Here is a 13,463-nt window from a genome sequence, read left to right as displayed (position 1 = left end):
ACTGGAAAAGATGAAGATAATGTTGCCTTGCAGAAGTATTTATTTGATCTTTTTCTCTTTCCGTTGCATTAAAATCACAAACTTTGATCATTTATTAAGACATTTTTAGTCCCCCTGTGTACAACATATTTCTAATGTTCAGTCTTCTGTCTCTGAATTAATACCTTCAGTTACAGAATGATGTGACTGAATACATGCAATACAGGCGATAGAAAAATGCCTTGTGGTGTGAGCACGTCAAGATGCATCAACACAACTAATTTAATATGACACTTAAACTACAAGCATCTGATGGAGAATGGTGAGTTATAGAGGCTCCGAATAAAAGAGACACCTGGAGCAGTTAAAGCAAGCCTCAGCGGTGTGAGCGTGACAGTCAGACAGCTGAGCAAACAACCTGAAAAATAATACAACTTATCAGGCTAGTGGACCTTTTTCAGGGATGCACGTTGCTGGGTTCGGCGATAATTTAGGTTTTATTTTTACATATATATTAAAACTTTCACCATGTCATGACATTACAAGATGAGACGGATATTGAAGCTTCGCTGCCTCCTCCATGTGGTCCACCTGTCATCTAAAACTCTGTTTGGTCAAAACAACCAATCAGAGCCAGGAGGCGGGTCTTAGCGCTGTCAAAAGGACAAAAGGGTTTGCTCATTAAAAAGCTAGCTATAACTTTGGATTGTGTATTTGAATGCAATCTACATTTGACTTTGAATGTTTCCTTTTTTAATTGACATTTGATATAGGCAGTGTTCTGTGTAATTTCAGTTCATGAGTTTTCAGTCTGTTAAATATCGTAACTGGTAGCAGGTTCCTCAGCTGTGGTTCTGATTGAACAGGTGCTGCATTTTTCCTGCAAGATTTTTTTTTTTATGTTTTTGTCAAAATTTTATGGTTTCTTTTTGCCGTTTCACTTAGCCAGCAGCATCTTTCACTAAATTGAAAAATGATCAGGCAATCCATGTAATCTGTATCACCATAACTCCTATTTATGTATGGAAGCGGGTGGATTCTGGGCATGCTGAAAGGCTTCGTGTTGCCCGTTAATCACAGCCGTGTCAGTAAATCTGCTGCCTGTCCCTCAGTGTCTGATCATCGGTGCGGGGCCATGTGGCTTACGGACAGCCATCGAGCTGGCCTTCCTGGGGGCCAGAGTGGTGCTCCTGGAGAAGAGGGACGCCTTCTCCAGAAACAACGTGCTGCACCTTTGGCCCTTCACCATCCACGACCTCAGGGGCCTCGGGGCCAAGAAGTTCTATGGGAAGTTCTGCGCTGGTGCTATCGATCATATCAGTGAGTGCATTTGATGCTGCAGCTCTGGTTTCCCTCAGAGCCATGGATGAAGACACCGGGTTCTTACTGGGATTAATCCACACTGTTTCTTCTCTCTGTGGGTTTTAGGTATTCGTCAGCTTCAGCTAATGCTGCTCAAAATGGCCCTCCTGCTGGGGATCGAGATCCATGTCAACGTAGAGTTCAAGGGACTCATCGAGCCGCCTGAAGACCAGGAGAGTGAGAGTAAGACTCGAACTGCTGCTTTGTATCGGTTTCATCAAGCAAATATCTCTGGGCTGCTGTAAGCCTGGCGCTGCGGATGCATTTCAATCTGATTACACATGCTGTTTGTTCTCAGGGATAGGCTGGAGGGCTGAGGTCCACCCCAGGACACACCCTGTCAGCGAGCTGGAGTTCGATGTCATCATTGGAGCAGATGGAAGGAGGAACACACTACCAGGCAAGTCTGCATGCACAGACTGGAGGAAAAGCATTTGTAATGCACTTTTTTCTTCCACTAAAGGGACCTATTATACAAATTTCACATTTTCCACATTTTTGTACTTCCATTTGGGTTCATACTGCTTCTAAAAACAGCCCAAGCATTTAAAAAACACCCAGCTGTTTTGTGGCAAAAAGTAACTTTTTTGGTGTCTGGAAAATGAGCCGTTTTAAAAACCTTCCTAATGTAACGTCACAAAGCAGCAGGCAGTGCTGGGACGGTGGAATGAAGTCCAACAACCCAACAGTTTGACGTATCTGTTAGTAGCTTCTGCAACCTTTAACTTGGATGACAGAAATGGTGACCAGCAGGAAGTCCAAGAAATCATTTAGAGGCTCTGCAGCAACTACTGACGTTATAATTCAAAATACAGAATAGAGAATAGAGAGACCTGAACAGACTGAAAATATGACCCAAACTGAATACAATGAGATCAATGCAGCACAAGAAGACTAACTTCCACCTTTTTGTACTTCTGGAGACTTAAAGTATACAAAAAGCATATCAAATGTGTTAAAATGAGTATATTTTTCCTGATATGCTCCCTTTAACAGCAAACAGAGCCGTTTGTTGTTCCCTCTCCGACTCGTCAGTGATTATGATGTCACTGGTTTGCAGCTGCAGATGGACAGCTGACCTCACTCTGCTCCTCGTGAGCGCTTGTGCACATCTACATGTTTGTTTGTGTTGAGCTGCTACATTAAACTTCACGTTTTTGTTGTCCTGGAACAAGAGAACAGGAACGGTTGAGCTGGCTGTTTGTTTCCTGTCTGAGCGCTGAGCCGTTACCGAGTTCTGACTCCATAAAAAGAACCCGTGTCCTCTGCTTGAGCTATCCACTTTCAGCAAAATACATGCATATGGCGTGAAAAGCTGGGAACTGTTTACATTGTCCAGAAACAGAACATCTGGTAACATTTAAGCGTTCTGAAAGCAGATATTGTTTGTGAGTTGCTCTAGCTGGTGGTATGTTTTCCTTCTGAAATGTAACCGTTCAGGTCTGTTAGCCGCGGCCACTGAACTGATCCACTCCTCTGTTTCTGCAGGATTTCGACGGAAGGAGTTCCGGGGGAAGCTCGCCATCGCCATCACCGCCAACTTCATCAACAGGAACACAACGGCGGAGGCGAAGGTGGAGGAGATCAGCGGCGTGGCCTTCATCTTCAATCAGAAGTTCTTTCAAGATCTCAGGGAGGCAACAGGTGACCGGCGGGCAGCTGCTCAGTTTCTGCAGACATTTGGCTTGAAACCGAAGTAACAAATATCAATAATTACTGAGACAATATATTGTCCAGCAAAATGTGTTACTGTGACAGTCGTATTGGTCACTCTGGATTGTATATAGGGTTCACAAATTAATTTGAGTAAAAATTTGCATCGTTAGATTATTATTGGAACTATTTCATTGCAAAGGCTAGAATAAAACTAATGTTTTCAATGATATTGAGGGCATAATAATAGAGATCAGGATGATATAGTTGTTAATTTTATAAATTACTGCTATATGGAAGCAGTGCATGCAAAAAAAACAATAGATATAAATACAAATGTTATAATAGTTTGAATAATTCTGGGTTTTGTTTGAGTTGCCAGCCTTGCTGCAGTTTTATTGCTGACTAGACAATGTCCTCGGCGCTCTGAATCCCATAATTGCTGCTCCGATCCTGAAATGACGACAGGACTGGCAGCCTTGGCAGCAGGGGGAAGAATTGTGTTCTGTTTCTGACAATCCATCTTTTTTCTCCTTCTCTTTTTAGGTATTGACCTGGAAAACATTGTGTATTACAAGGATGACACACATTACTTTGTGATGACTGCCAAAAAACAGAGCCTGCTGGAGAAAGGAGTCATTCTGCATGTGAGTGATCAAAGCGTTGGTGTCTCTTTCTGCTCCTCTTCACCCAGTATGGAAGCTGCGAACACGCAGAAGCAATCCCAGTCAGAAGAATGTCACTCCTGTGGCTCTCTTTCATTATTTTGTCTTTTTTTCTTCTTTGTGTGACTTGGCCAAGCGTTGGTCTAATGGCCAAACCGAGCCAACAGCGTTCAGCAGCTCGCTGACTGCTGATGTCTTCACTGTAGACGGTGGCTTCCTTTCTCTGGGCACTTTCCTCAGGAAACAGGAAAGACCCTTTAAATGCCTGCCTTCATGTGAACACATAACCCTGCTGTGTGTTATGGAAGAGCTCCTTACAGTTGGTTCAGTTTTGGAAGACTGAGTCAGGATTTTTGGAGCTCTTAAAATCACCTGAGGTTGGATTCTCCACTGTTACCTGGAAAGTTTTGATATATTCAGAATATTTCATGTTTTTTCCCAAACTTTCTTGCCCCTTTAATCTAATAGTCATAAAAGGAGTTAGCCTATCAGCAAAACTATTAAAGCCTAAAACTGCATCTCAATGCGTAATATAGCCATGTTCTGCAAGCACATTTTCAAGTATTGCATTAGAAAAGGTTGATGGAAATGCCAAAAATTCAAAATGACTTTCTCAGTTTTGTAAAACAGTTTTAAAGAAAGCTGGTGATTGTTTTTGATTTTTCTAAAAAAAAATTAAAAAAAAGAGTTAAGGCTCTAAAGCAACACGTTGGATGGATAAGTTCTGATGTAGTGAACCCTCCCTGCTGCTGGTAGGCACAAAATTTAGATCAATTTCAAAATCCCAAAATCCAGCTCACTCTCTACTAAGGAGCAGCCTTTACTTCCTGTTTATTGCAGCCATCAGATGAAAATTACGCTTTTTGTAACTTGGTTAATTCGCTCCAAACTAAGAGGTGGAAACACGCCTAATTTGCATTAATTGCGACCTTTTAAATGTTTGCTCAAAATTCGCATGAGAGTCTGATGGAAACATGGCTGTAAAAGGCGTCTGAATCTGATTGCTGTTGTTAAGTCTCCCCGTTTTGTCTCTGTTGTTGTCCTGCAGGACTATGCAGACACTGAGCTGCTCCTGTCCAGGGCTAACGTAGACCAGGCTGCCTTGCTGTCCTATGCGCGTGAAGCTGCAGATTTCTCCACCAACCACCAGCTGCCCACCCTGGACTTCGCCATCAACCACTACGGCCAACCCGATGTCGCCATGTTCGACTTCACATGCATGTACGCCTCGGAGAACGCTGCCATGGTCCGCCAGCGCAACGGCCACAAGCTGCTGGTGGCGCTAGTGGGCGACAGCCTTTTGGAGGTGAGGACCGATTGTTCTCTATTGGACCGGTTACGTTTGTAATTGTTCAATTCCAATTATAATCAAATATAACCACAAGAGCAGCTGGTAGAGGAATTGTAGAATATCATTTAGGAAAAGCTCCTTTGGTCAGTCTGCACATCAATCTCTTGGAATACATCGCCATAAAATCTGAAAAATATCACATCAGTGAACTGTTTTAGAAATTCATGTACATAAATAAATAACAAATACAATTAATATCTTTGAATTACTTCAGTTTTGTAATTAATTCAAAGTCAGCAGATCTTTATATTTTTCATTTTACTGCATAACTCTAACTTTATTGCAAATTTTCTTCAAAAATAATCAAAAACATTATGTTTGCTTACTCCCACCTGTAGGTGGCAGTATTTGATTCTTCTATGGCGAATTGCAAAAAGTCACATTTAGCATCCATCATAAGTCCAAAATATTTCTGACAATCTGGTCGTTTTTAAAATCTTTTTTCTTAGAATCTCTTTTCATAGATTTGAAAGATGTTTGATGAGGACAAAATATCACAGAAAATTTCTTGCCAAACTTTCTAAAGTATAACCCCAAAAATCAGTGATTTGATTGCAAGAAAACATAAAAATCAATTGTGAAATCCTGTAGGACAGTTTTAGTTTCCTCTGCTGCAGTGTGACCATATTAGGTAAATGAATGTGCTTTTCTCTGCAGCCGTTCTGGCCCATGGGCACCGGCATTGCTCGCGGTTTCCTGGCAGCCATGGACTCCGGCTGGATGGTGAAGAGCTGGGCGCAGGGAAAAACTCCTCTGGAGGTTCTGGCCGAGAGGTGCGGATGTGGAAACACTCGTACACATGTGCCAAGATTCACATTGTTCCTGCGTTCAGATTTACACACAGATCCACATTCCTAATCCGCCTCTTCAGATACTCGCTTTTATCTCTAAGTGCTTTACTAGGAACTGTACCCGCTTGCGATTTAAAGCTTCAGTCCCACCTCTCTGAGTACTAATGGGATAAGAAGCTCTCAGATGGCCTGAATGTGGCTGAATGTGCAGCATGTCTCTTTGCTTTGCTTTAATGGTTTGTTAATGGACTGAGATGAGCCGGTCCAGTACAGGGAAGGAAAGCTCACTGTGTTGCTCTGTTTTTTAGGGAGAGCATATACCGGCTTCTGCCTCAGACAACACCGGAAAATGTCAGTAAGAACTTCAGTCAGTACAGCGTGGATCCGACCACACGCTACCCCAACATCAGCCTTAACTTCCTCAGGCCCAGTCAGGTGAGTCTGACTGCTCACAAACCACAGTCTTGTGGTTGTCATGTGACAAAATGAGGAAAGCTTCACTTCATTTTGTAATGACATCAGTCTGCAGTCTGGCATGCAGTAACAATGTTTATGCTGCAGGTGCGACACCTCTTTGACACGGGAGAAGGAAGGGAAATCCGAATTGAAATTGAGAATGTGATCAACTCGTCGACGCCGAAGCTAGCCCGGAATGGTCTGTATTATTTCTCTTTCTGTTTTCCTTCCTGGGGTTATGTTAATTAGCTGAACATTAGCAGTGCATCTACAATGTGTTGAAGAGAGACATCACTTTGTTTAAATGAAATAATGAATGACTGTATTTTCACTCCAGACAATTACCTGCTTGACAAACAGTTTCAAGGTAACACGAAGTCTGAATGCATGGTGTTCCTCAAGTTTTCTAATAGTTTTAACAGTTTTAAACCCTCCCTGCTTTGTATTCATAAAGAAAGAAATGTGAAGGTAATGGTGGAATGTGAGAACTTTGTGGACGAGTTGCACACGTTTCCTTCCGTGACTCACTAACCCGGCCGGATATGCTGCCGTCTTCCTGGATTTATTCAGGAGCTTGTTTTAAAGATTCCCTCTTAAATCTGCAACCTCTAACTTCTTGTTTGCATCCATTTCCCCATAAATCAGTAAAATTGAGTTTGTTGAGATCGATACTAACGCTGCCTTTAGGATCATGGATGACAATAGTCGTATGACTTTTTGCCCAGTAACAGCGATGTTGTGCTGATTGCATTTCTTTCCATTTTTAATCCTTCAGATCCACTCAACCTGCTACTTTAACTCCAGCATTTTATTTAGTTATTTTTTGGTCTTTTCTTCCCAGAATCCATTGCTCGATCCAGTAAGCTGCTGAACTGGTGCCAGAGGCAGACGGAAGGATACAGGAACGTCAGCGTGACGGACCTCACCATGTCGTGGAAGAGCGGCTTGGCGCTGTGCGCCCTCATCCACCGATACAGACCCGATCTCATGTGAGTAGCAGGAGTCAGATGGCAGATTTGCTTTTCTTCTGATGTTCTGTTACAAACTTGCTAGTTAATAAGATCGCTGAGGAGTGAATAAATAATGCTACATGACCAATGCATTATTATTTGGTGTTACTGATCTGTCCAATACAGCAAAATATGTTCCCAATTATTCTCGAGTACAGTGAAATGCATATTTGAAAAACGTCCAATTTTTAAAGGGACAGCATTATGTGAAATTGACTTTTTTGAGTTTTGCATCATATTATAATGTTATTCTGTCATCAAAACATACCTGTAGTGTTGCTTTGATTCCTTCATGCGTATTTAAGAAATCCTTTAATCTCCGTGACAACCATGCAGCTGGGCAAACCGCCTGGTTGGACCTAGCCCCGCCTTCAAGGCGCAGCTCTTCCTCAGAGCTGCAGCCTCCGCCTCACAGAGCACCCCTCGGCTCCCTCAGACTAGCCAGCAGCAATTAGCAAACATCTGGTGGAACTGCACATCTCCTGAGCTCATTATAGGAGCTACTTGTCAGAGCAACGCTGGTAAAAACTTCGCTAAAGGGTTAATAGAGGAGTGACGTCATGATGACTTCCTGAAGGCGGAGTTTCAGAAAGAGCAAGAGTTTTTAAAGAAACAGAGACCCAATTTCAAGGCATTAAATTACAAAGTAAAATTTCCTCTAAGTCATATTTTATATATAATTAAGTTTTTAATAACTGAAGTTAATATAGTTGTGTGATTATTCTATAAAATGGCACTGTGTGCCCCTTTAACATAAAGGCTAATAAGCTGCTATTTTCCGTAGCTAATTTGAGGCGTAGTCTTATGCCTTCCTGCTGCTCTGTTCTCTGCAGTATGTTAAGTAGTTTGGCTTTCTGCTCTGATGGAGCCTGCAGTCAGCTGCTTAACACTCACTCTGTTTGTTCTTCTATTCCTGGTTGCAAACACTGCCAAGTATGTCCCCCAGTGGTTAGCCTGGTGCTCAGCCTGCAGCGATGGTGTTCGTAAACAGTTTTTTATCACCCAGTTTGGTTTTAAACTGATGGTTAACGAAGTCCCGCCGGGTTTGCTACTGGAGCCCTCCTCAAACCAAACCTTCCTCTGCAGCCCATAGATGCATAAACACTCTGCTCACCATCACACACACCATAAACAGCGCAGTTTCCATCCGCTGCGTCTAATGGGGTTTATTACCCTCTGGAGGTTCTGCTGCAATTAACATGAGAAGCTATTAGTGGCTGTGTCCTACCTGACCTTTGCAGAGTAATGCTCGGCTGCGTCTGATTGGCCGGATGATGGGAGGAACAGAGTAATGAACGGAGGTTCAACAGAACCGCGTTCATGCGTTCTCATGTACAAGATGGATGTAAAGAGGGTTCAGAGGGAGGTCTCACTCTGTCCCTGATGTGATGTTCGGATGCTTATGGTTTTAAATGGACTTCATGTTTCAGCTGAGATGTATCGATGATGCATGTTAAGAGTATTTTAGGCTGAAGTATGATGACATTTACAGTAAGGCTTTTCCACAAAGTATACAGCAGTTAGCAGTGCAGAAATGCTGCGTCGTCAGTGGTTGTATTAGTCCAGACTCCCTGGCACCTCGTCCACATGAGAAGTTAGGGGGTCTGCTTGGTTGGAGAAGCCAAACTTTGGTTTCAAATCTGGTTGCAAGTCATGAGATCATCTGGTAAAAACATTGAGAACTGCAGGATCCTTCGGTTCTCTGGAAGTTTGAGCTGCTTGTTTTGTGTTTACGGCCCACATCATTTACTGTTTTGCCTCAACGTTCCAGTCACAGGAACAAAGAAATTCAGGTTTTTTTTTCCTCATTTATTGAAGCGGTGAGGTGAAACGGCTTAAAAACAGGACGATGTGGGTTTGAAAAGAAAAGGAATCGGTTCCAAAGAACTGAAGAGTCCAGCTGAGCAACTTCACATCTGCCTTTTGGATCATATCACTGAAACTGGGATTACATTTCCTTCATAATTTGGATTTTACTGAGATATTTTTGTACCTAAATTCATTTGTTATTCTTAATTTTTATTTTTAAATGTGATGTGCTGCTTTAGAGTTGCTATAACTACAGTAATAATCCGGCAGCATCAATGTTCTTAGTCAACAGGAGTTTTTTTCACTTGATCTTTTTGATTTCTTTGATTTGCTTCCTGATTCAGTTGTTGGAACTACAACCCTAAATAGGAACATGGTAATGAAAACTAACATTTTAATATTTATGAGATGCAATAAAAACCAAACTTAGCCAATTGATTTTTTGGAGAAAATAAATGAATCACAAACATTAATCATTAAACATCTCAGCTTCTTACTGAAGATGTTTTAGCCAAACACTAGCAACAGAAAACATATTTTTGTTGGTTTTTATCTTTATAAATGATTAAAATCAGGTTGGTTTTAGCTGTTTATGCACCATTCAGTGTTCACTGTGCCTCCCTGTTCCGGGTTTTGTTTTCCTGCTCAGAGACTTTGACTGTCTGGATGAGGAGAACCATGAGAGGAACAATCAGCTGGCGTTCGACGTGGCAGAGAAGGAGTTTGGCATTTCGCCATGCATGACCGGCAAGGAGATGTCCTCAGTGGTGGAGCCAGACAAGCTCTCCATGGTCATGTACCTCAGCCAGTTTTATGAGATGTTTAGGGACACAGTGCCACCTGGAGGTGAGCGGCAGGAAAACACAGTCGCCCTTGTATTTGTGACTCATGTTGTTTGGTTGGTTTGTTTTCAGGGTTCGTTCTGTTGATAAAATCCTTTCAACCAGGTGCTCACTAAGTGCTTGATATTCAAACTGCACAGTTTTGTATTAAAGTCCAATTTTGTTCTAAAGCCTAAATTTTAAAACCTTTTAAACAAATATTACTTACACCTAATAAAAAGACGTGGACATCTCTTTCTCACCGTCTGAAGCTGAATTGAACTAAATGTTTCTGTTAAAATTACTAAAATTATTCATATTTTCTAAATGCCAGTTCTGAACTTGGTGAGAACATTTTTAAAGATGTTTTTGAAAATTTCTTTGTATTTTTTTTTTTTGCTTAAGCAGGAAGCTCATTTACCTTAAAACATTTTGTTTGGATTGTTTCAAAGTAATGAATATTTATTATTCCTAATGTTCATCTTATATTTGATACATCAAGCAACATTAAAGTATAATGACATTTGGTTATTTTTAGTTTAATTGGTGATTTGTTCTCAGATTGATTGGGTGTACGGAGTGAGACGTTTCAAAGCATAACAATTTGTTATATTTTATTTTCTTGTTTCTGCTGTAGAATACTATCACAAGACATCATTAAAAACAGTGATAAACATCAAATAATTGTGAATTAAAATGATCTTTGTTTTGTTCACTTCTATTGTTTTAATCTCCAAAGTGTACCGTGGATAAGTTTCTATATCTCTTAAAATGTGTGAAAATTGCTTGAGTTTTTCTGTGGGGAAAATGTTCTGCTCCGTTTCTGATGTGATCTACTTTTATGCCTTTGAATCTGTTCAGATAACCACAACTTGAGTCCAGAGGAGAAAGCTGCGCTGATTTCCAGCACAAAGTCTCCCATTTCCTTCCTCAGCAAGCTGGGTCAGAGCATCGCTATTTCCAGGAAGAGAAACCCCAAGGTAAAACACACACACACACACACACACACACACACACACACACACACACACACACACACACACACACACACACACACACACAACACCTAAACTACAAAACCTTCAGCTCCTTTTTTCAACTCTTCATCTTTAAGCTCATGCTTCAGGTGAAAATAACACCTCGCATTTTGTAAACAGGATAAAAAGGAAAAGGATGTGGACGGTTTGGGCAAAAGGAGGAAAACCAGTCAGTCTGAAGAAGTGAGTCTGACAGAGAAACTTGTGATTCTCAGTTCAGAAGACCATCCATCTGGAATGAACTAATCATTCTCACTTGACCAAATCTGGATTATTTTGTTTCTCCAAAGGAGGATGTTTCCAGGTCCTGTCGGGAAGAACGGCCGTCTGTCCCTGCTGTCCTGTCGGAGAGAAAAATGGACTGTGCTGCTGCAGGAAACCACAACAAAGTGAAGGTGATGGCCACTCAGCTGCTGGCCAAGTTCGAAGAGAACGCCCCGGCTCAGCCTGCAGGCCTCAAGCGACAGGTACGCCGGAAACATGCAGGACGTGTTTGATGCTCCTGCAGCTGCAGGCGGGGCATGTTCACATCTGGTTTGAGGTGACAGAATCTTCTGTTTGACCCGGCCGAGCTGTAGGCCGCGGTATTAATGAGCTGAAGTCCAGAACGCTACCGGTCAAGCAGATGATTGTTTCTGGGTCATGTGGGCGACCTTGCTGTGCTGACTGGACCCGAATGATTCACAGTTCTTTGGTTTGCTGGCTGCTGATGATGTGTAATGTGAGGAGCAGTGGGATGGCTAAGTTTCTGAAAAGGAGACGTGTCCTGGGTTTCCTACGGAAACATGGAGTGGATCAAACTGGGAAAAACTGCATAAGAAATCCAGATGTGTGAAACTGCTTGGTCTCCTTTGCACATCCCAACCTAATGTGAAAACAGCAGACTGTCTTTACCACAACCCCGTTAAAGCATCCAGATGGGTGTAAATAGGAAGAACAGAAGCTGGGAGATGTTCCTAAATGAGGCTCTTTAAGCAAAACACTCGACAAATAGTCAATATTTTATATCAAAATTATAAAAGTGGTTTGACTCGTTTAACATTTTTAACCAAAATAATTGCAGCATATAATTAATTAGTCACATTTTCATTGAACACCATACTCTGATATTAAACCAACATTCTCAATTCAAAATCCCTTTTTAGTGCTGAATTATTGGATGAATATATATAGTTTTTAATCTATTCATCAGATTATTCAACCATCAGATTAGAGCAGCTTGTTTTTCTGTTCATTCAGCTTTCCAGTGTTTCAGTGGTCATTCATGGATCTTCTTTAGAAATCTGGACGCTGACTTTAGCGTTAGCTGCTACATCTTTAGCTCTGAGATGTTATTTTAGGCTTTCACAGCTTTGCCGACAGGCTAACTCGTTTTAGCATAACTTTAACACAGTAATAGTCTTTTCCAGTATCTCATCAGATCAGTTGATGAAGCAGAATTTAACTGTGTTAAAATCCCGGCAGTATTATTGTAAGTGCATGTAAAACCTGGCTGAGGTTGATAATTTAATCCCACATTATGGGATTAAATTAAACCATGCAATCTCCGTGCTTTGCAGCTTATTACTGCTGAATCTGAACTCTGTGGAAAGGGTGTTTCTTTTACCTTTTCTTAAAAAAAACGAGGCTCTTTTTAGGTTGGTTTTAAGGAAAACGTCTTTCTTCCTGTTGAGAATGAATTGAAGTAACGAGTTAAAATTTTTGCCAAATAAAAAAACCCAAAAAACATTTTGGTAATTTACAAGTGGACAAAACGGATCTCCTATGTTTTCCTCTGTTTATTTAGATTAGTCTCCTCCATGACATTCCTCCATATCAAAGCTTCTTCTGCTCCCTGATATGTTGACACCATCATCATAAACTCTTTATTTTCTCCTCCACTCGCCTGTGACTCTTTCTTTTGTCTGTTTTCTCCCTGGCCTCTCCTCACCTCCTCTCTGGACCGTTCCATGACGCCTTGCATGATTGTTCTGTCTCTCATTCTGGCCACTGCCATGTTTGCCTGACCATTAAAGGGGGACTCTCTGCCCAACCTGGACCACTTTTTGCCCCCTTCCCCTCCACCGAACCCTGTGAACGAGCCAGTGCGCCTGGCTCCTGTCCCTGCATGGAGAAAGGTAGATGCAGATCTGATTAACCAGCAGTGAGGAAGCTGTGCTGCGTTGTGTGTTTGTTGAGCGAACGTTGTGTCTGTTGTGCCATCTCCTCCGTGCTTGTTCTGCTCTGGTTCAGAGACGCACCCAACAGCAGGAGAAGCTGAGCATTCGCTACAAAGAAATGGTCAAATGTCAGACGCTGCCCAGCAGAGGGGATCAGGTATGGTTAGTTAGCGCTGTAGTTCTCCAGCCCGTAGAAACTCTTCACATCCTTAGCTGATGATGGATGATGGATGATGGATCATAGCTGATGATGGATCATCAGCTATGATGATCCATCATAGATCACAGCTTTTGTAGAGAAGATGTAGAATGTGCACCTTTAGTGTACAATGATAAACAATTCTGCAGTTGCATAAAAAAATACTGTTTT

General features: G+C 41.7%; 1 protein-coding gene across 6 annotated transcripts in view; it reads left to right on the top strand.

Annotated features, from left to right (window-relative positions):
- The window catches only part of mical3a (microtubule associated monooxygenase, calponin and LIM domain containing 3a), a 71,947-nt gene that overhangs the window by 20,895 nt on the left and 37,589 nt on the right, over positions 1-13,463 (top strand). For 4 of the 6 annotated variants that reach the window (XM_088006115.1, XM_088006117.1, XM_088006118.1 and 1 more), the window contains exons 3-17: positions 1,092-1,299; positions 1,408-1,524; positions 1,640-1,741; positions 2,830-2,985; positions 3,541-3,641; positions 4,708-4,965; positions 5,668-5,783; positions 6,110-6,236; positions 6,363-6,456; positions 6,595-6,624; positions 7,099-7,246; positions 9,726-9,922; positions 10,759-10,877; positions 11,055-11,117; positions 11,225-11,401. In XM_088006115.1, the coding sequence (XP_087862241.1) occupies positions 1,092-1,299; positions 1,408-1,524; positions 1,640-1,741; positions 2,830-2,985; positions 3,541-3,641; positions 4,708-4,965; positions 5,668-5,783; positions 6,110-6,236; positions 6,363-6,456; positions 6,595-6,624; positions 7,099-7,246; positions 9,726-9,922; positions 10,759-10,877; positions 11,055-11,117; positions 11,225-11,401 (2,013 nt within the window). The remainder of the gene's footprint in view (positions 1-1,091; positions 1,300-1,407; positions 1,525-1,639; positions 1,742-2,829; positions 2,986-3,540; positions 3,642-4,707; positions 4,966-5,667; positions 5,784-6,109; positions 6,237-6,362; positions 6,457-6,594; positions 6,625-7,098; positions 7,247-9,725; positions 9,923-10,758; positions 10,878-11,054; positions 11,118-11,224; positions 11,402-13,463) is intronic. The other 2 variants (XM_088006116.1, XM_015005341.2) reach the window with 1 other exon arrangement.

Source organism: Poecilia mexicana, unplaced genomic scaffold (genome assembly GCF_051168715.1).
Source record: "Poecilia mexicana isolate PSO_F unplaced genomic scaffold, ASM5116871v1 scaffold_6, whole genome shotgun sequence".
NCBI lineage: Eukaryota > Metazoa > Chordata > Actinopteri > Cyprinodontiformes > Poeciliidae > Poecilia > Poecilia mexicana.
This window is presented reverse-complemented; position numbering and strand designations above follow the sequence as displayed.